Below are 22836 nucleotides of genomic sequence, written 5' to 3' on the forward strand. Positions count from 1 at the left end.
AGGATCACAAGGCCATGTGTTGGGTGAGATCTCAGGAACCGGGCCAGGGCACGCTGACTTATTGCCATCCGGCGCGGTACGTGACACGGCTGGAGACGAAGAGAGCGAGCGGACAGAATCGGCGGCTGGAGCGGAGGCACACGAAATCCCACAGCGACAAACTGCCGGCCGGGTGGACGTCCGATGCTCGTCGGATCTTGGTCGCCGTGCATCCGTCGTCCGTCGTCCCTCGTGGAGGAGAACATCGGATTCAGCTGGCAAGCTGCCGAGCCGGCCGCGATGCCTTGCCTCTCTCGGCAACGGCGCACATATTGGCCCCCCACGGAGCCGTGTCGTGGCGTGGCTGGCCATCCGGCAAGAAAAAGGAAAGGAAAATGATACGAAGCAAGACGGACTTTTCTGCAGGAACAGGGCGCCCCGGTCTTCGTTGGGTTGCAAGACGTGGGAGGCAGGCGTGCAACCACATCAGGTCCGCCGCTGGGGAGTGAACCAAAGCCTGCGTGGGATGACGGGCCATGTCGTAATGAGGTGGTATGGAGATCTCTCGGAGAGGATCGTGCGAGGCTTCGTCCCATCTTGAATACGACGGCTTCCCTGTCGTCCTCCTCGAGTGATCTCCTTTCTGGAGGAGGGACCACTCTCTAGCTCGCCAGACGTTGGTTGACAGCAACCAGAGGGTCCACAGACAGAATAGCAACGCAACCGACCCACCGCCGTGCGCGCGCTTGAGAGAGAGAGAGAGGAGAGAGAAGGAGAGGGTGGAACGCTGGCAGTTTGGCTCGGGTCGAATCGGCCATGGCATGGTGTAGCCTCCTATCGCTAGGTTGCCATTCCAGCCAACCGAGTCTATCGGGGCTCTCCTCGCCCAGCCCCAGAAACGGCGTCGACTCGACTTGACTCGACGACTGTTCGCTCTGCAGCGCCACAACGAACGTCCAATACACGCACGCATACGCCAACACGCCCGCGCCCAGGGATCCGCACCAGATGCGCACACACACAGCCTTGCCACACTACCTCTGTTGGGAGGACGCAACGAAGCGAATCCCGAGGGACCGCTGCGAGGGCACGTTCGATGTTGCCATGAAAACACAGGGCTGGGCGCCTAGATATCTGCCCGGTCAGGCTCCCTCAGCAGCACGACCGGTTTCTGTGGACTGAGTCAAGCAAGCTCCAGACAGGTCGGTGCACCTGATCGATGGATCCCGCGGATGGCGGTTGGGTGCGCAGGGAAGGGAAAAAAAACCGATGGTATTGCCATGCTCGTGTCGTGAACAAAAACCCGCTCTGGCGGGGCGGAACATCGGCCCTGTTGGTCTTCATGGCTCGATGTCTCCGCGGGCGAGGCATCCGAGAAATGGCTCTCGCGCGCGCGGCAGATTGATATACAAGGTACCTAGGGTGGGCCGTGGTGTGGCGTGTGCTGCTGGGAGGTGTGTATGCACATGGCATAGTGTGAGTGCATGGCGTGTGCATGGCGCGTATGTGTGTCAAGACGCGATAGGATGGAATCGGGCGGTAGGGCAGACTAGGGTCAGACCTCGCCATCCAGATCAACTGCCTGCACGGAGCAGCGCATCCTAGGCAAGTCTGATGGGCTGGTTGGTGGTTCACCTTGTCCTTAGTTGGGCATAAGGAGAGAGAGAGAGAGAGAGAGAGAGAGAGAGAAATGCGAAGGGGTGTCGGGATGGGGAAAAAAGTGGACGAGGCAGCATCGCTCTGCAGGTCCCTCACCGAAACTTGCTCCCCACGATACCTACTGTGTACACGGCCACCACCTACCGGTACGGTATCCCCACCGTCCCCACTCGACAAACGGCCATCCGGCATGAGAAACTCATGAGGCTGTTAATGAGAAGGCCGTTCAAAATTGCTCTCGGATGTCTCTCGCTCGAATCCCGTGATCGGCCTGCAGGAGAAACCAAGCACGTGAGAGACAGCGCCGTGAGTCAAAACCATAGAGAGGTCATGTGAGAAGGTCTGGACCATGGAAGGACAGAGGAGGGCAAGAAAAGAGAAAAAGGCGTGACAAATTGTCAACCACAGCCACGCGAACGATACACCATGGAAGGCCCGAGCATCCGGAATATCTGCCATTCACGTCGGAGCATCACCCGTTCGGTCCAGCGCCGTGCGGAATTTGGGGATGGAGGGGCGTGCATGAAGCCCCACGCCATGATGAGAGATTGACAACTGAGAGAACGAAGGAGGGGAAAAAAAATATTGGCCTCGAGTGTCTTGCATCGGCTGCGCCAAACAGGTTAACGAAAAGCAGCTGCATGGTAAAGAGAGACGTTAGGGTTGGGTTGGGCTGAGATGCTGCCCGACCGATGGGTCGAAGTACGCGGTCGAAATGGAAGTCGACAGCCCGCTGGGAAGCCCCCCCCTCCCCCCACGGTTTCGGACGGAGCCTGCCGGAGACCGGGAACCCTCACCTCGGGCTCGGTGTGACCCCTCCAGTTCCATCCCGCGCCCTAACGGTTCTCGCCACATCCGCCCGGCAGGCTGGAGCGCGCCCTCCCGGGCCGAGCCATCGCTGGCAAATCAACAACCGTTCCGATTTGCCTTGTGGAAAAGGCTGAGCCACATTCTGTGGCTGGTATCCACGCTTGGCTTCGTGCCGGGGCCCCAGGCCCCTGGAACGGCAACGCACGGATCAACGAGGCTTGCCCGAGTCGGGCTGGTGAGGGCGAGGCAAAGCATGGTCCCGGCCCGAGGCCTGCGCCTGCAGGCCTCAGGCTACCCTTAGCGCACGCCCTGTCTTTTTGACTGAGTTTACTGAGTCAGCTGAAAAATACGTGTTTCATTTCTTCGCTCCGCTTGACCGGGTTGTCCAAAGCCATTGGCAACGTCCAATCCATGCATCTAGTTCGTTGGTTTTGTTGAGAGGTCGCCCACCACCATCAGCACTCCAGTCTTCTGGGTTCTGGATCAAGTCTCGCCGCCGTCCAATGCGCCGCAAAGCGTCGAGTTGTACCGGCCGGCGATTCAGGCCGCCCGACTTGCCACCGGCTGCCGTCCCGACGACTCTGCCCGCGTTGGTTGGCTAGCGCAAGCCAAGCCGCAACCCGCAGGGGTCAACATCGGCAACGCAAGAGAGCTGATCCAGAGATGCGGTCAAGACATCAACAACCAACCACGCAACGTCGGAGGGTCTCCCGGGTTGTTCGCGTTGGATGGCGATCTCGACATCGCTGTTGATATCTCGCCGACATGTGATGCGCGATCCGTCTTACATGGCCATCCCGATTGCCTTGGCCGCCTCGCATCCCTGAGAATGTTTCTCGGCATCTCAAGGGCCTGGATAGGTTGGCCGGTTATCATGGCCCCGGTTCTTCCGGTTCGTCATAAGACAGATGACGAGAGGCATCGCCGATGTCGGTCGATGGATGTGTTGTTTGGTGATCGTTGCTGCACGAGTCCAGAAAGGATACGATGAGAGGGACTTCGAGGCCGAGAACCCGTTGCCCGGTCTGAGACCACAGACAGCCTGGAAACTTACTTGGACATAGGAGCCAACTCGTTCCATCTGAACCACCGCATGTGCGTGCTTGGCGAGCCCCGGCTCGGGCGCTCACGGATGGGGAAGGACCCTGGATGACCTCCTTCCCAAATCACAGCGAGTTACGTACGGTGTCGAGAATCTACTGCGTACACTAGGTATGATTCCAGGAAGCAGACCGGGCGCAAACCAAGGGGGGCCCTCGTCACGACACTTTTGCCTTGGATAAGCGGGACATCCATGTTCCCTTGTGCCCGCAGGGTACTTTGTTTTTGTTTGCTTCCCCCGCCTCCCAGATATCCGCAAGAGGGGAATGGAGGCCGCAAAAAAAAAAAAAAAAGAGGGCGGCCAGGGTGCGTGGTCGGTGGTCGCTCATGGGCCCTTGATGGGAGTGCCAGGGGGTGGTGGTCTTGAGCCGACATCCTCCACGCTCGGCCGGAGACGAAAGAAACCCTTCGCTCCTACTCCTCCATCCATCCCGTGAGAGACGACCATGAAGCTGCTTTGGCTGCCCGACCGCCCTTTCTCTCCTTCTGACCGTGTCGTGTAGTGGACCGGACAGACCGGAGATCTCGTCACTTCGTTCCTCGCTTTTTGTCCAAAAAATTGTGCGCCATGCTGCTACGTCAGAGTCCTGGGCTTGGCCTGTGCTGGCTTACATATACTATAGCATGTACTGCGTACAGTCCAGCCTCGAGCTGGGTTCCCTGAAGACCTGGGGGGGGGGGGGGGGCGTGTGCGGCTCGATTCCGGCGAGTCAGGGCCGTCCAGCCCGGCGCACACCCCGGCCCCCGGGCGTTATGGTTGCTGCGAGAGAAGACGGCTGGTGTTTGGAAGCCGTGTCGAGAGACGTCGTCGACGAGTAGGCTGGAGAGGAGAAACTGTCGGTGAGCGCAAGACCCAGGTAGGGAGAAAAATCGGACGCTCGCTTGGGATTTTATCATCCGCTGCCGCTTGCGTTTGACAGGTGCATTGCATCGCAGGCGACCAGGAGAGGGTAGGTTTTCGGTGGAGAGAATGCAGACATTCCATTCACCGCGGTGGGTGTGGGTGGTGTGTGGAACCTGAGGTCTCGCCCGCCAGAGGAATTTGACCAAAGCAGCCGGTTGGCGCCAAGGTTTCAGAAGGCCAATCGGGGGTCGAGCAGGCTGCATCCAGGCCGGACCTCGCTCAGCGCCATTGGCCACATAGCGCTCCAAGGAAGAACTGCCTGCTAGCATTGGACATCAACGCAGCAAACCTACAGTCCCTGCCGAGCCATTAGGGCAGCAAAACATGATAGACTGCCGTCGACTTTTTTTCGTGTGTGTGTGTGTGTGTGTGTGTGTGTGTGTGTGTGACTCACCTGACATGGGCAGAGGAGATGGGGAGAGGCCAGCCTTTGCCTCTGGTCTCACCGTATGTGCTCAACGCTTTCCTCTCTCATGCCATAATTCCTGATCCTATTGGGCTCCAGGGGGGAGACAGCGAAAAAAAATTTTCTCGACGGTGAGCCGAAAATGGGAAGACAAGCCCGGCGGTGGCGGCAGATGAGCCAGGAAGGGGTGTGCTTTTCTAGAAAGCAAAAAGGGTGTGATAAGAACCAGACTTGGGGCCAGGGATGCTCAGCCGCCAAGCCGGCCGGGGCCAGTCGCAAGGTGAGGAGCCAAGGGGGTCCAAGCCCTGTGTGCGTCAGGAGCAAGGGATTGTCTCTTTTTTTCCCTGTGGTTTCTTTTCCTTTTCGGCCGACTCAGAGTGTTGTATTGGATCGACCCATGGCAGTGGGCGTAGGGAGCTGGCGGACAGGATTGCTCCTCTGCCTCGATTTGGCACACGGGCCGACTTGCGGTTGTATCAACCGTACCGGGGCACACTGTATACTATAGTATGTACTGCGTACGGAGATACGGGGAAGAGCTCACACCGAGAGCTCGGCTGGTCTGCCGAGGTGAACGGGCATGAGCGAGTCCAAGCGCAAGGTGAGGACAAGGGACAGGGACAAGAAAGCAGGGACAAGGTGAAAGGACCAGGGCATGGGCGCGGCATCCAAGCTTGGGAGACACGGGCAACATATTCGTGGCGAAATTGCCAACTTCTTGAGGTTGTGGCGCAGTCGAACGATTGCTTTACATTTGCATGGAGGTGTTGGTGATTGGCATTGACGGAATTTCGGTCGAGGCGACGACTTGAAGATCGTATCACACAGGCATTGAGGCCCCGGCCAAAGGAGTAAAAAGAAACCGGGGGCAAGGCCTGGGTGAAACTCGGCGGGGGAGGACCGGATTTTCTACTCCACGCGTTCTTGCTCGAGGCAGGTCGGTGTCCAAAAGTTCAGTGGAAGGTTCTTGAAGCTTGAACACGATGGCCAAACAGGCACGGACACTTGTCCCCGTTCTGTGTTCCTTCCAAAAACGTCTGTTTGGCCAGCCATAGTCTTGGCGTTCCACATCCATGTTCGCCCCCAAGTTCTCCATCCAGCAAGAAAAACATTCTTCAGCAAAACAGACAGGGAGACACAAGAAATTCCAGAATTCAGCCTCATCGGCTGAACAAATAGTTGAGACCTCCGTTGGAACACAAAAATTCCGAATTCTTTTCTTTTTTTTTCTCCTCTTTTTTGTCCAAAGACAAATCAGGAAAACATGATCAACAAGACACGGAATGTCGAAACCCGCTGCCGGCTCCAAAACGTCGTGGTAGCATGCGACCGTAACCCCGCTCAACGGCCTGCAAGACGCATGCACCCGCGACGCGCAAACGGGCGAACCCTTCGCGAGCTAGGTTGACTTGACATGGACAGAAGGGATCCACCGCTGCAGCTGAGATCCGCCCGTCCAATCCACCAAGACTCTTGACGGGACGCTGGAAACCATCGCAGTGGATGTGCATCGCCCTCGAGCTTGGCAACCCCAGATTCGACCATGCCAGAACAGTCAAGCTTCATCCAACTTGGTCGTTGCGATCGCTCAAACTGGCACCCCATGGCCACATGACAATCCTGGAACAAGCATGCGTTTGTCCTGTTCGTGTTGTTGTGCAGAGAGCTTCACATGGCAAAACCATCTCGCCCCTCGGTCAGGAACCTTTCCCACCCTTCCCGTCCTGGATGGTGAGGGGATGCCGGATAAATATCCGCAGGGGACGCAACATCGTTCAACAAACGGAACAAGATAGTTATAGCACAGCTCTCCTAGGGAAGACAACGACATCTAGCGCCAGCTTCAGCTGACCCTTGTTCCCGTCTTCCCGTAGGCTTCGGGGGCGACGCGGGATTTCGCATCACTTATCTGGGCAGGCTGATGGTGTGCGGGATATTCGCAATCGACAAAACTTACGGATTCACTCAGGAGGCCGCGATGTTGTCATCACCAACGTCCTGGGCCCCCGCGCCCGTCACACACACAGTTGCCCGGGGCGCCTAAATCTCCCAGAACCATTCTCATGAACGAGGATCCCGCCATCCATCGCCAGTGGTCGGTCGGGCACGTTGTGAATCTTGCTGTTGTGACTAATCGACCATGAATCCCGTTGCCTTCTCACGGTAGCACCGTCCTCTCACCGCCGGAGTTTCACCTGAAGGGAGCAGCTCAAAGTTCCTCGGGCTTGCTGTCGTTTTTACGTTGCAACGCTGGCTCCGGACGGGAGAATGGTTGGAAGGCCAGCCGTCATCGCACTGCCGCCTTACATACGAAGAAGCCTCCAAGACTTGCGCGACCGTATCTGCAAACGTCTCGGAAGATCGAATACGTACAGTATGCTGCGTCTTCCGTCACCTCCACCTAGATCCCACAACACGAACTGACATTGATGGGTTGGGAGGCAAGCTTTGGGGTGTTTTCCATGCTTTGGGGGCAAGCAAGGGCTGTCCTCATCGCCAGCCGTCTTATCATCATCGCCATCACCATCGCCACCGTCACCCGGTCCCTCGACGCCAAACAAACAGACTCTTGCGGCATCCCAAAGAATCCTTGCACGCCGGCTTGAAGCCATAGTGTTCAGTTTGCTTGGAACCAAAAAAATTTTCCTCCTCGCAGACCGTTGTTGGTAAATCCTTCCGCTGCCACGGCAGCGCAAGCCTTCCAAGGCCCGAGACGGACCAATCTCGCTTAGCAGCCAGAGGCTTGCCCGCTGCGAATCCGGGAGCAGCTCCCGGGGTGCCAAAGTTGCACACGATGCCGGGCCTGTGAGGAAGCATCTGTGACGCAAAATTGTTGAGTGAATCATCGAGCCATGATGAGTGATAGGCGTCGCATACACAGCACTGGAGGGCTCTGACGTGCTAGCTAGATCTTGACCACAGGAAACGCCAGCGTGCGTGGTTTTGTGACGAGAAACACCATGGGCGCGTGGAAGGCCGGCGACCGATTCCCACCGGAATCCATTGGCCGAAGAGCTGGCCTCACGAGGATGGAGGAAGAAACAGTGAGAAAGGGAGAGCAGGGACACTGTGAGGGAGCAGGGGGGTGGCTGCACGCTGACCGCGGGAGCGGTGACTAAAGCTGCCACCCTTGCGGTTGACAGGGATCAGGGAAGGCACGGAGATGCCGCTACGCCCACCCCCCCTCCATTACGTCGACATGTGGCTTTACACCCCTCAGGTGAAATTTTCACAGGCCAGGGGGGGTGAGAAGGCAATCCCTGTCATGCCTTAGCCCAGACCCTCTCCCCTCCCTCTCCCTGTTTTCCCGGTGTGCTTGTATGTGGTGATCAACCCCTACCCTAAAGCTCTTAAAAGGTGCTACCAACCTCCCAATTCCCCTTTTCTGCCAACTTTGGCTCTCTTGCCAATCCCCCCTCATAAACCCTAGCAGCTCGTGCTCGGCACCGACCGAAACGTTCCCATCCATAATTTTCAGTCTGGACGACCGCATCGCGTCGAGCCAGATCCTTCCAGAAGCCGCCATCAAGGTCGCCCGTCGACTTTGATGCCCGATTCCCCGACCGGAGGTTTCCCCCGATATTCTTGACATGTTCGCGATCAGAGGACGGATTCCCTCCCCTCTTCCTACCGACCATAAACCAAGGTGACAGGTGTCACTTCCTCCGCGTCACGACACAAGCGCGATCATCATCGAAACGAGACTTGAGCTGAACCACGACCATCGCCATCCGACCCCGACAGAGGCTTAAGGGGGCTTGAAGGAGAGAAGAGAGAGAAAGGAGCCAAGGGAGGATCCGAGATCAAGGGATCCGACGCATATCCTACCAGGGACTCGGCATCACTTGAGCCAACCCACCATGGCCAGCTATTCGCCCTACGGCGGCACCCCGGTGCCGCCCGAGTACCAAAAGGACTACCCCTACGACCCCAAGTTCAAGGAATTCCCCAGCCCGTCGCCGACGCCGTCCCCGCGCGGCCCGGCCTACTACTACCAGCCGCCGCCTCCGCGGCCCGCCACGCGCGCCCACTTCCGCAACACCAGCACCAGCGGCATCAACGCCGGCTACGCCAGCCCTCGCGGCCCGTCCTTCTCCCCTCGCTACACGAGCGACGGCCAATACGCCACCGTCAATGTGAGTGCTTCGAGACGCAAAGCCAGTTTCTCGGGGCTGCCGCGCCCCCCGCGCGAGCGCCGCTCTTCTTTTTCATACCACGCTTCGGTTTCGCACGGCGAGTCGGACGAGGACGAGCTCATCGATCTCGGCGGCCACACTTTTGTGCTTCCCAGGCGGGGCCGGTCGCGGTCATACATCAAGGATCCTTCCGTCAACAACGCTGGTGGGCATGGCACTGATCACGGCTACTACAAGCAGGGCGGTCCCCCCCCCTTCTTCGACAGAGATGCCGCGTTCACCTCGCCTCGCTACGATCCTGACCGCCGACCGCCCCCTGCCACGCCGGGCCCCGGCACCACCCGTCGCAACTCCACCTCGGTTCCTCAGAGGCCCATGACGGCGCGCCCTAGCGCCACCCCGAGGAAACCGCCTGCGCCGGCCCCGGCCCGCCAGGCCACCGAGGCCGACGCCAAGAAGCACAGGATCCCTCCGGGCTACTCCCTCAAGAACTGGGACCCGACCGAGGAGCCCATCATGCTGCTTGGCAGCGTGTTCGACGCCAACTCCCTGGGCAAGTGGATTTACGACTGGACCGTCTACCACCACGGCGCCGGCTCCCCCATCGGCGAGAACGCCGGCGAGCTCTGGCTGCTCCTCATCCAGCTCTCGGGCAAGATCAAGCGCGCCGAGGAGATTGTTCCCAAGATCCGCTCCCGCGAGAACCGCGAGATGGTGGAGGAGTTCATCGAGGCCGGCGAGCGCATCACCGATAAGCTCCGCAAGCTCCTCAAGGCCTGCGAGGCGCCCATGCTGCGCTCGGCCAAGCAGAAGAAGGAGGGCCAGCTCGGCAAGTCCGCCGGCGTCGAGTTCGTCGAGACCCTCTGGGGCGCCGACCGCGAGCTCGAGAGGACCCAGAAGTTCATGGCTTCGGTCCGCGTGTGGAACCTTCGCTTCGACGCCAACTGCGAGGAGATCCTCAGGAAGCCTGCCATGTAAACCAACCACACCATCCCCTGCCGCCACCCGCTCGACCACGCAAAAACGCACACGCACCACAACATTACACATCACACAACACAGAAAACCTTCCACCAGATCAGGATTTCCGCAGCCAAGGTTGTACGATTAGGTCGTCCTTTTTCCGGCGTCGTTTGGTCATCCAGGTTTTTTTTCTCTGCTATACAAGAGAAGGACAGAGATACCCTTTCGCCAGGGAGGCGAGTCTTTTCCTCATACATTTTCCGTCGGGAGCAGTCCCGCAATATTCTTCTGGTGGCCGTCTCTTGTCTTTCGGTTCGGTCTGCTTTTTCACGATACCCCGTCGTCGTTCACGCAATCGGGACGACAACGTATTTGTCACCACATGCCACGATCATCACGATGGCCACGAAGGGTGGCTAAGTCCGGCTCTCGCCGTCGCGGTTTCCGTTTATGCACGGTCGCAAATTATCTCCTTACTATTACCGGAGGTGTATGAAGGACTGGAAAAGTTCGATGGTTTTTTTTTTCTCTTTTCTATCGGCTCGATGGATCTTTGCTCGGTCTTTTATTTTATGGGACGGATGTCTGTCTTTTTTTTTCTGTGTTGGGAGGATATCGAGTTGGATCAACATTACAACACTCGACCCTTTTAATATGGCAGCTATTCTGGTTCGGAACAAAGGGAATACGGTTTGTTTTGGACTCTCGCTGGGTATACGAGATCCTTGTTTTTGTTGTTTTACTTCTGTCTGGACACGCTACCGCAATTTTTGCGAGAGGTTACTACTTTTCTTTAGTCTCCTGGGTTTTTCACAGGGTGGATATATACCCCTTTCTTATTTTGTTTGCCAGTATTTGTACTCTAACCAGGGATCGATATCCATAGACTAGTGGACTTTTTGGAATCTTAGATGGGCACGGGTCCTCGGGCGTCTTCACCCACTGATGCCAATTTTTGCAGCTTCCGTGGCATATTATTTTGCTTGTGCGCGTGGAGGCGTGTGTGTGTGTGTGTATGCGTGTTGCGTCTGACAGGTCAGGCAGCTGCGCGCCCACCTGGCTGGCATTTGTGCGTGCCTAACCCAACATACCACACCGCGAAGACTGTGAACACAGCCCACACTGGAGCTTGCATGCCCGTCATATCCTCCCTCGAATCGGATTGCCGGGTTCGGTCTCTCAGAGAAGGCAAGACAGGACTCACATCCAATCGCGATTGGCCGTGGCAATTCCCGACCGAAATGGTTCGGACTTTGTGCATCGGCGCTTCTCTGATTGTTAGGGAGTCTTCCGACGAAAAGCCCTAAGCCTCAGCCCTGCTTTACCTCTCAGGGTGTACGTAAAGCACAACGCTCGCAGCGATCAGAGATTGTCAGAATTGGCCTGCTGATCTCGGGCGCATGACATACACCGAGTGTTGTAGATCATGCCCCTTGGCCGACCTCCAGTTGGACTATCACAGCACGTATCTACTGTAGTACACAGTATAGTAACCAGCTCCGCCGGCCTGAGGAGAAGACGGTGCCAACAACCCGAGCCGGGGCGGCCGCCATCGCCGCGACGTCTTGTACCGTTTCTGCCCTTCTCCTGCTTGCCCCCGGGGGGGAACCAAAAATGCCTGCTATATGCTGCGAAACGGGACTGCCCAGCATGCAGGTCGCCTTTGCGGAGGCTGGGCCCAGAGCAAACGGGCGAATGTCTGCCAGCGAACTTGGGCAAAGGGGGAGGGGGGCCACGATCTGCATCGCATGTCTTGCATTTTCGCCCACGTTCACATCGGGTGCCCGCTGCAAGATGGTCCGCGGTCTCGTGGATGCGGCTAGCTGATCGTCCTGGGAAATCCTCCGGTCGTTCGCCCATCGCCATCATCTGTCTCAGACATTGCCCATGAGCCGGGGCTGCACGTAGCCGTGGCTGGAGCCTAGATGCTGGGGGCAAGGGACCAACAACCAGCAGCGCGCCGTAATCACGGCGTACTATAGAAACCAGGTTTGATGGAAGGGGGGCTGCGGCCACCCGTGGTTGGTGGTTCGGCGGGTGTGCCTACTGTGCACTATACACCGTACGTAGACCCAAGCTTTCCCTGCGCATGGGGAGGGCTTGCGGATCCGAACTGTCGAGAGGATGAGGTGGTGCTACTGTTACACAGTACACAGTAAGGCGGTGCAGAAACGGCGGGACGACACCCTTGGAGCGGTGTACCGCTCGGTGCGGTCGCACCTCTGGGCCAATTACCTAGGTACGTACGTACACCTGTCTTAGAAACCATAATTAACCATGGCATATACTGTGTATGGAAGTACGGAAGAGTTCTCGTTTGCAATTTGGAGGTCCCCCCCGGCGAGACGGTCCGATTTGTCGTACGTGCCCGGTTGTGCTGTGCGACGCCCAGCAACACGCCCGGAGATGACCCAGCAACACGCCCGGAGATGACCCAGCTGCCAATGGGAGGGGGGATGGTTTGCGGTGCTTATCCCCCCTTTCTCCAACAACATGTTGGACGAGGTGGTAAGGGGAGCGAAGCCGAAGTCAGCCTCGCGTCGCGTCGGCGTAAACGTTTGTCCTCCAAGCGCCCAGGTTCATGAGCCGACGACCGATAAGGATTTGTGTTCGCTTTGCTCCCAGGCAGGCCGTTTGACCAGAGGTTCGGCGCCGCTGCTGTGCCGTCGTCTGAGGCGGGGAACGTCCTTCGAGAACTTTGGACGACGCCGTCGTGTCTCGTCCAGCCTCAACCATGTGCCACTGCCGCCGCAGTCGCTGCCGCAGACCCATATGCGCCGATGGGTCTGAATCCCAGCACTTCAGCGCCGCGCTCACGATCGGTATGAATCATTTTTGGAGTCGACGCTGCCATCTTTGGCCGTTGCGCCGTTGAGGACAGCCACCACCCACTTTGGCTCCGTACCGTACACTGTGCTGGTTTGCGCTGGTTATTGGAAGAGGATGCTCAACCATCGCGGCGATGATGAGAATCGCCGTTGCGAGTCCGTTTGTGAAGGTGGATGCCACGATGCCCTGGCGCAACCAACCGGCAACATCCCCAGCCACTGATTCCACTAAATCGTTCGCCCCACAGCGGGCAGACAGCCCTACCTGCGGAGTCACCCGCCCCCCCTCCCCCACGGGGGTCGGGTCCCTGCAGTGGCTGCCAGTGGAGCCCGTTTTCCTGACTGCTCTATGTTTCAGCGCTTTGATCCGACCATCAAACGCAACAACCGCGCCCAAAGGGTCCAACCGTCCAGCGAGTCGAGCCTTGCGATGAACACCAGCTAAATTCGGAACTGAATCATGCATATGTACTGTGTATGTATATTTCTAGTTCTCACACGTTCGCATCGTGGATTGGAAAATTACCATCAGGGTTTGGTCTGTGGAAAACTGTCCTACTGTCTTTCGGCCATGGTGTTGATCAACTCTCCGAGCTGACGGGACCGTTGTGCAATCCCATGAACAAGTCCCAACCCGGCCCGGTCCTTCTCCATGTACTGCGTACACACACCTAGTGGGCAGATGACGGGACCTCAGGGCTTATGGGAGAAGAGAACAGAATACAACCACACGATAACGACATCCGAAGAGGCTTTCATCCATCCTCGTACCGAAAAGGCAGAACACAACCACCTCACCCACCCTCCATCTCCCTTCCAAAGACCCGAGGCAGTAGCGCATTCTGGACCGTGATTCGCCGTTGCGCTACGATCTTGTGTGCACCGTGTGTGACGGAAGCCCCTGCTGCCTGGCTCACCGACATCACATCTTCACCCCCCATCCATTGGTCGTGCAGGTCCCGGCACACGGCGCGGTGCTGTCCTGCGGCGCAGTCCCGTCCCGGGAGCAGGCCTTCGGCGCTTCTACGCAGTATGTACTGCGTATGCATCGGTGTGGCGCACGGAAGAGGAGGCTGGTCACAACATCTCGATCCTTATCGAACGATAAAAAGAAAGGAGAAAAGAAAAGAAGAAGAAGAAAAAAATAGAAGGCGGCGTACTGCGCAAGTCACCGAAGCGGGGAAGGGGGAGGCGTCGGTGAGATGCAGCTCCTGCAGCTGCTGCCACCGCAGGCCAAAGGTTTTGTTTTTGTGACCTGTTGCTGGTTGCCCGGTACCGAGGCGTTTGAGGCTGGGAATTTGGTTGGTTTGGTTGTTTGGGGAGTTTCTGGGGTGTTTCTAGGGCGTTTTGTCGATTCATTGCCTGGTGCATCTGAAACAGGCGCAGCGATTCCCATGCCATCCCTTGGCTCGTCCCCGCGCCGGGCTCGAGAATCCTTTCGGCTTTCAGCTGTACGCAGTACATACTATACGACACGGCGGGGCTCAGCCACAAACAGCCTCTTTACAGCACGTCCTGCTTTTGCGGAACGGTACCATCCAAGGGCCGTGTTCCGGGAGAGTTTGGTGCCGACGGCGCTGGCGCGGCCCGATTGCGTTGGACGACGGGACGTGTCTCTTTCTTGGTGTTGGCTGCTCGGCGCAAAACCCACACAACTCGCCATCGTCGTAACACGGCAAACGTGCTCGGTACACCCCCAACAAGACAGGACAGTGCGTCTGTGTCGCTCAAAATTCTGTCCTGTGGATTGTGAAGCGCAGCCGATGGCTGAGAAAACGCGGTCGTTGATGGCCTTTGCCTATTCTTGTCCCAACGACTCGCTGTTGATCTGCCGTGGGTGCTGCAACTCGGTTGGGTGATTTGGATAAAAGGGAGCTGCTGATCGGCACGCTCCTCGACGGCAGAGTAACGTGTCCCCTCTGACAAAAGGCCAACGGTGTACTGACGTAGCATTCGTGAATCAAAGCTGACCTACCGTGCTCATCGTACAGTTATTGGTAGTTACTGTGCACTGACAATACATGGCTTACACATCAGTCCCTCTGCATGAATGCAACCGTCGGCTCACTTGGCCCTGGCGGTGCTGTGCCTCACCTCCCGACCCGAACCCGAGCAGCAGAGAACAGGATCGGATCTATCGAAGGGTGGCTGATAGCGCTTTTCCCCTCCAAGGGCTGAGGGTTTTACGTTTTGCTTCAGCCCTACGGGCGGAGGTCGGACGAGCCGGCATCCCCATGTCCCATACATACACCTGGGCACGTTTCACGCTTCGTCCCAACGCTCTAATACAGACGCAGTGTATGGTGGTTTAGGCCGGATATCATGTGCCCATCAAACGCATGTCGCTATGCATAGAACCGGGCTGTGAGGCTTGGAGAGCAACATCAAACCCGACGTCGCCCTCATCTGTAAGATCTTGTGACCCGATGTTTTCTTTGTTGTACAGAGGCTTTGGACTGGATTAGCTTTGCCGCGGAATCGAAATAAGTGAAATTCATTTCTTTGAGTCTTTCTCCTGGGCTCGGCAAGCGCTAATCCGAGAAGTAACAATGGGCTTGTTGGAGAGAAGAGACAAGGGATTGTCTTGGTGAACAAAGAAGCCTGACTCGGGGGCTGCGTATAAATGCGCGGCTTGTCTCTCATCATTTCTCCCCCCCAAGTCACAGAGCTCCATAGGGGCAGCATGACCTAAGAATAAGGATCACCATTCCGACACCGCGGCCCTCTTGTGCCGAAGAACACGATGTCAGGGGCGAGTAGATAACGAAAGCTCCAGGTAAGTTCTCTCCCTCGGTAGCTCATTGCTAACATGGCGCAGGGTTCTTGGTCATTCGAAACGCTGTTCCCACAACTACGTTCAAGGTTACGGTGTCGGTCATGTCAACATACTGGACGGCCGCCAAGTTTTATTACAGGTAAGCTTTCCTATGAGCGTACCGTGCTAACTTGTCACAGGTCCTACCCGAAAATGCAAGCAGAATCAGAGGAAGAACTGCAAAGAGTCTGGTCCACTAACCAACAGGAACTTACGTGATGTATTCAGGTAGCAACAGATCTTGTCGATGCAAGATTTGAGAGAACGTGCATCCCCTTGGTAACGACGGAATCCACGACGAGCCCCTGACGAAACAAACAGCCTTACTATACCACTCTCGACCGAGGTCAGTCCCCCTTGCATCTCTCCGTTTGAATTGCTGGCAGATAACCAGACAAGACAGAACTAACCATTTCCTTTCTTGGAAATTCTACACGCCTTGCCTAGACACGCGACACATGGTTCAAGTCACATAAGCCGCAGTCTTCAGCACTATCATCGCCCTCGAACATTAGCTCCCGTTGGTAACAGTCACAGCCTACGTACTTATCTATTGAACTCGGAATAAGATGACTTGATACAACCTCATCATGTTCCTGTCGCTTGTATATTGTATGTCGCATCTATCTCTCCTGTACTGGTGGTTATTGTAACACGTACGACGAGTCACGCACAGCGCGTGTAGCCTCCCTAGATGCTCGCATTCCGTACTTATGTCCCCTTGTACACCATCGTCGCCGGCGGCCGCCATGCACAACACCATATTCCTGTGCCAAATATACAGTGTTTGGTGCTACGCTATATTTGACCTCTGTTGCCTGTACATGTCCATGTTGGCCACAGCGATGTTGCGTTGCACCACCATGTTCAAAGTGCTTGGGATACCACCCATCCAACGTGGTGGCGCCGGCGGCTAACTCGTGGCTGGCATCCAATCGGCATCGAGTACCGTGTTCGATGGTACCGCCGCGGCGTGCTGCGAAGTGCTGTGGGTGTGCTTGTGATTTGCGTGACAGACGCGTGGTGGGTGCTGTGTCACATTGAAGCTTGAGCTCCTCTGTTTTTGGCGCCCCTACTCTAGCCCCCTTGGCGGCGGGGTATTTGGGAGGGGTTTCCAAGGGGGAGGAGGGGGGGTGGGGGGAGTTCAGCGCTCGTTCACACTCTGTCCTTGGAAAAAGCATTCTCTCTTGTCTCGAGAGCTATGTAGAGCATCCAGACCACCTGTCAGAAACATGCGTTCGGTTCTTCCAGCCTTGTCTCGGGAAAAACAAGGTGCGATCATATCCAAGTACGGGCCGAAGCAGGGGGGTCTTCGGTGTACGCAGTAGGTTGGTATGCTAGTCGAAAGCCGCCTTATTACCAAGTCGGCTTTACCCTCCTCTCTGTTTCGTCATCGCGAGCATCACTTGACTAGGCACGGTACCTACCTGGGCTTCTATCTCGTCTTGCCGTTGCGCACCATCAGCCTATACGTACCCTGACCTTCCAGAATCAAAGAACTGATCCAATCGCAGCGACGCCCGCCGAGCTGCTCACCACCCTCACGCGACAAGCACATGGAAACGGCCACCCCGCTGCATCCAATTATTTTTGGAGGATGACGCTGTGGCGTTCCGCTTTTCCCACTCTGCTGCGTTCTGTCGCACCGAGATGTGGATTGCCTAGCGTCACCATGCATGCACCGTCCTTCCAAGACAACAGACAACAGAAAACAGGGTAGCAGGTACCAACCGGGCACAGGGCGCAGCAGCAGGTTCCGCACATTCCTGCATTCCGCATGGGTGTACTCTAGGTATACAGGACAGGCTTCCCGTAAAGCCCTGCGTCCCGCCATCCCGACACCCACATGGGCGATAATAGGGATGGCATATAGGGAAATAGCTAGGTAACGGAACACACACACACACACACACACGCATACACACACATACCACGAGGTTGCATCGGCTGAGCACACCCCCCCCCCCCCCCCCACCCCCTCTTCCCTCCCCCTCCCTTCCCCTCTCACAACGTTGTGTAGCCTGCCTGTCGGCTCCGACGTTGCCCAACGTTGGTGCCACATCTCAAGATCTCACGAGTGCGGCGCAGAAACAGGCGCGGCGCATTCGCAAGAGATTAGGAGACCCGTCTCTCGTCAGCCCGGACGAGGCCGTACCGTATCCCGCACACGGTACGGACGGATAGGGTGGGGGATCCAGAGCTCCGCTCGGGGGGGCCACATGTGGTCGGTCGTGTTACCCGTCGACAGCCTCGCCGACAGCATCGTACCACGAGAGGCTGTCTGTCCCCCGCCCGTACCCAAGGGGCGAAATTCAGCCCAGCCGGAAACCACGCCCAACGCAAAAAAAGGATGCTCTTCGTCGTCCCTCGGGGCCGCTCGCTCGCCCGCTGGATTTGATTGACGTTATGGAATCGGCTCGGTGTTGATCCGAGCGAGCGGGGTTGGAGATCGCGGGGCGCGGGAAGCGCGGGGTAGCGGCCTTGGCAGGACGAATAGCGGGGTGGAAGCGCGGCATTTTACCGTATTGCAGCGGTCTTTGCCGTCTTCTGGGGGGCCGAGAGGCGCTGTAAATTCCGTAATCCTGGGACATTGCCTACCTCCACTTTACCAGCGCCGAACCGACTCGGCGCCCGGCGGATGGTCTTCCAGTTGCAGAGACAACACCCCAGAGAGCATGCATGTCTTATCCGTCCCCGGCAAAGAGTGGACTGTTCTTTCAAGAAAGGATGACCTGAAAAACGCATCCTGCAAGCACCCCCCCCGGCTGGACCACTGCCGTCTCCTTTGCCATGATGCCGGTGGAAACAGCCCCGTGGTTATTTGTTGATGATCATGCACCCCGCAAGCCCCGCGCGCTTAGCACCGGAAGGAAGATATCATGCTTCTCTGGGGATTCTGGGCCGCTGCAATCCGTCAATCTCTCATCCTGTTGTGTGGAGGAGATGCGGGACTTCCCTCCCGTGCAAGGACAGGAGGAGCTTTAGCCTATAGCCCTGTTGTTGATTTACACCACTTGTTTGTCTCCCTTTCTGAGGGACGCTTGACTAGAACCCTAGATGCAGGTTGGCCGTGCAGATGCCGGGCACGGCCTGCCGGACTGCTTCACAGAGGCCACAAAGCGAGGTGCTGAGACTGATATGATTGCATGAATCCAAGGAGACGCTGTTGTTGTCGCCGCCTGTAGGTGTTGATAGTGCCTGTCATGTCGCCGTAGCGCCTACGCAACATACGTCGCCGTCGATGAACCCAACGTCCTTGGAAGAAGTACAGCACCGTCTATTAAATTATCTAGGGGTTTGACGGTCTTTTATCCTGGGTAAAGCTGTCGCAGCGTGGCAGCGCGGTACATCCTGTGTATCCCGGCCCCATATGCCGTGCCAAGCTCCGGCACGGCCCCGCTTTTCCTCCGGTCATGTTGGGTGAGGCCGTCGCCGACAAGGGCTCGGCGAAGATCCGGGGCGGTCACGGCTGATGGAACGCCAACAACGTGTGTTCACGGCGCCGAAGGTCAGGCGGATCACGGCTTCTTGAATGCCGACGACAGAGGTTCAGGCGCCGAGGTCCGGATCGGCACAGACCGCCAAAGTTGGTCTATATATACGGCTGGTCCGTTCAGGATTTTCCACTTTTCTTCCTCCTTTCCTTCCTCAGCTCAAGCCAGCAAGTGCTGGCTTGGGCGCACCTCGAAGGGTTGCAGGTCTGGTTTTCCAGCTCCTGCTTCCGAAGGAGGTGAACATCAACATCCCGGGTTGACCGATCCTCTCTCTGCGAGTTTTCAGAGAGAGAGCGAGGCCCGGGGACATTCCTTCAGTTTGAAAATGTGACAGTAGAGTCTTGTGACGTTGGTGATTCTGCAGTGAGCTGAGTGGCATGTTTTGTTTGTCATTGTGAGTCTTAGTATTCCACAACTGCGACTTTGTGCGTTTGTATGCCCCTCGCTCTCCCTTTTATTCCCTTTCAGTGTGCATAGGGATGCGTATGTGTTTCCTCCACCCAGACTCTCCCCCACTTTGTATATCTGCAAAGATGCCTGACTTGTGGAAGTGCTCGGGATGGTTCAAGGGAGAAGCAGGATGCTCTGATGGACCCGAGGAAACAAAGGCATGTCTCGAAGTGGGATGGTGGGCTTCTTGATCGGTGAAGCTTCTGTCAGCGGACGAGGAACAATGAGCAGGCCAGAAAACTAGGCTTCCCACTCACACATGCCCAAAGGCTCGAGGACTAGGTGGAACATGCGCTGCCGACCTTGTGTCACGCTTGGGAAAGATGTTGGCATCAAAGCCCAACTGGTGGGGATTGAAGTTGACAACACATCCACAGAACCAAGAAGTCCACAGCCCCGTGTGATCCCACGAGACTCCCCATTCAGTAGGTGCTTATCCTTAACCTGTGCTACATCTACCCTCTTCTTCACTGTACTTTGTGAAGCTCCATAAGACCGGAACTCCGACCAATCTTTAGCAGCTTCACGAGCCATGGCAGGAAACATTTGATCTCAGAACGACAACAAACTTGCTACAAGCCAAGTCGATCATCGGCTGATAACACATACTGTTTGAGGAGTATCGCAAAGGCTTACTACTGTTTAGATATATTCCAAAGCTCCAGCGACGTGGCTGCTCAGGGAGAAATTGAATTATTTGGCCAGGTCTGGAAACTGCCAGAAGTCCACTGGGCCAAGCCGATCCAACTCATGGAATCCATCAAACATTGAGCTTCCATCCCGAAAGAAACAACAAAACAACACTTCCATCACAAACAATAGGAAACCACCACAGATGCTTGGAATGTAATTTCCTCCTCCAGATGCCCGGGTGCCGGGCATTCGGCGGTGCGGCTGGCGGCTGTTTCTTCCCACAACGCTGAAGCAACATGCTCCTCGAGATCTCAGATACAACAACAAAAGCGCAAGGAAAAGAAAACCCAAAACCCGAATCCACAAGTCTTTTGATCGGATAAGAGGATGCTATCAGACCATACAGCTGGAAGACCATCGGACAAGAACTCCCTTCCCCTCATCCAGAGCCCACATTGCTTCTCAGAATCTTGTGTTTACCCGCATCAGCACAATACTGCGCCTCGGGAATATGGCAATCGTCATAACTGATCGTCATCATTGAAGCCGGGATGGAGAGTAGGAAAACCGAGTCGAAGAAAAAGACTCCTCAGAAGCGCCAGGCCTGACAGCATCTGGTCCCTGTGCGCTCTTTAGCACTGCCGGATGCCTCAGAGCGATCCAAAGGCTACTTGGTTGAGCAAGCCCCGCCTGCAATCGTCTCGAGGTTCTGTCCTTACAGAAGTAGACAGGGAGCAAGATGGCGAGCGTCGGGGTGCCGTCGAACTGTGAGCTCGATCGTCAGCAACAGCGAAGGCAGAAGACCAGAAATGCGAGAAGAGAAAAGTGCTCCTCAGGAAGGATTCTCCAGACCGTGGCCTAGAAATCTTGTAAATAACTCAGCACCGGCACCCGCGGTGGTCACATCGTGTCTGTTACCGGGTCGTTGATTCCCCGCGGTGCCTAGTGGCTGGCTTTATTCCAGCTTGACAAGTTCAAAAGTTTTGCGGGTGCCTCAGATGTATGTGGTGCCAGGCGAGGTGACCATGCCGCCCGCACCGACCCCCCAAAAACATGTTCATCATAGGAATAAGAAAGGGGAGAGGCTTGAGAAGATGGAAGATTGACTTACTTAACATGTACTCAGGAGCAGTGGAGGACTGTTGGCAGTTGAACGAGGTGAATCCAAACGGCCGGCGACAAGTCAGGAAGGATGAAAAAGAAATGCAAGGGAATCCAAAGACAACCCTCCTCCGAAAAGGTGAATCCAGAGAATGGATAGATGTGCCTGTGATGAGAATGCATGATCGTCAGTACTGCATCAAGAGAGGCGGGCAAAAGCCACATCAGAAGGAAGGCCCCTCACACGCCTCTTGGGGACTGGGGTCTAGAGAAGTCGATGATAATCTTGAGAACCACGTGCCACGAGGGCGACCTCCGTACGAACCAAGATCTCTCAGGGGTTGGAGGGACCAGGACGGTGACCTATATCATTTTACCACCTGAGTTAATCCCCTTGTTAGGCCCTTCCATCACTGAAGCAGGAAGAATCAAAGATGAGAAAGCACGAGATAGGCTTACCTGGTAATTGAGTGATGCCGCAGTATAAGTGCATGTGCACTGTCCAGTCCGTATCTCTTGCTCTGGGAAAAGAGTCAGTGGCCGAAGTGAAATAACTGGGAAAAAGGGAGGACAAAATGAACAGGATAACAAGACTCCTCAGAAAGTATCCAACCTCCAGGCCATGGCCCGAAGGAGCTATTTCTCTCATCCTTGACACTATTCAGTGTCTCAGATTCGATGACCCCTTGCAAGATGAGAGTGACCAAAGCGATCTCATCTCTTTTGGAGTCTTCACAGTGCTCATCATCGGAGTTTTTGAAAGTGAAAGGGAGTTGAAAGAAGCAAAAAGAGGTGAAAAAGACGATTCAAACAATGGATAAGAAGGATTGGGGGAAACGGGAGAGAGAATCAGTTTGGTGACCGTTCCATCTTCTCTCTTTGAGTCTGTGATGATGAAACCAGGGGAAAAGAGAGAACAAGAAGAAAAGAAAAGAAGAGGATTGAGGAAAAACAAACATAGGAAAAGAAGAAGGAAATAAGGATAAAAGGTGCCCCTCAGAAGATATCAGGTTAGGCCTGAAATGCTTGTCTCAGCAGCGATACCAAAGGTACCTCAGAGACCAAACGATTGTGGATAGTATAATCCAGACAGGTGACCAAACAACTTGAAGCTCTTGGTGCCTGTTTTCATCACTGGGACATTTGGAGGCAAGCACATAGGAAAATGACAAGGAAATACAGCGTCAAAAAGGTGGTGATGTAAAAGAAAAAAAATAAAAGCGAGAGAGAAAGACAAGACATGCTCAGACAAAGCCCCTCAGATTCCTTCTTGGCTCAAGGCACAAAAGAAGCACATCTCGTCGTCGATGTTAGACATCTCAGAGATCCCGAGACCAGGTGGGTGACCAAGTAACTATCCCGTCCAGAATTGGTCGCTCGAGGGGTGAGTTTCATCATCGGGGCCAGAATGATGGAAAAGAGCTAAAACAGAAAACAAGAATTGAAAGAAGAAAAATGGAACAGGGAGAAAAGAGGACCAGGCAATTAAAGGAAAAGAGAGGGCTGGGGGAAATGCAGAAGAGGGCCTTACATCCACCGTGGTCCTGAAAAGGTTGC

The 22836-nt window shown here is 56.0% G+C and overlaps 1 protein-coding gene across 1 annotated transcript; it reads left to right on the plus strand.

Moving 5' to 3' along the window:
• Positions 1–8719: 8719 nt before the first annotated feature.
• On the plus strand, positions 8720–9973 carry VTJ83DRAFT_5379 (uncharacterized protein; the record flags this gene model as incomplete). The annotated part of the gene is made up of 2 exons (XM_071011972.1): positions 8720–8995; positions 9236–9973. 2 exons carry the CDS (start codon positions 8720–8722, stop codon positions 9971–9973), a joined length of 1014 nt encoding a protein of 337 aa, XP_070864754.1.
• Between the last annotated feature and the right edge of the window lie 12863 nt (positions 9974–22836).

Source organism: Remersonia thermophila, chromosome 5 (assembly GCF_042764415.1).
Source record: "Remersonia thermophila strain ATCC 22073 chromosome 5, whole genome shotgun sequence".
Lineage (NCBI taxonomy): Eukaryota > Fungi > Ascomycota > Sordariomycetes > Sordariales > Chaetomiaceae > Remersonia > Remersonia thermophila.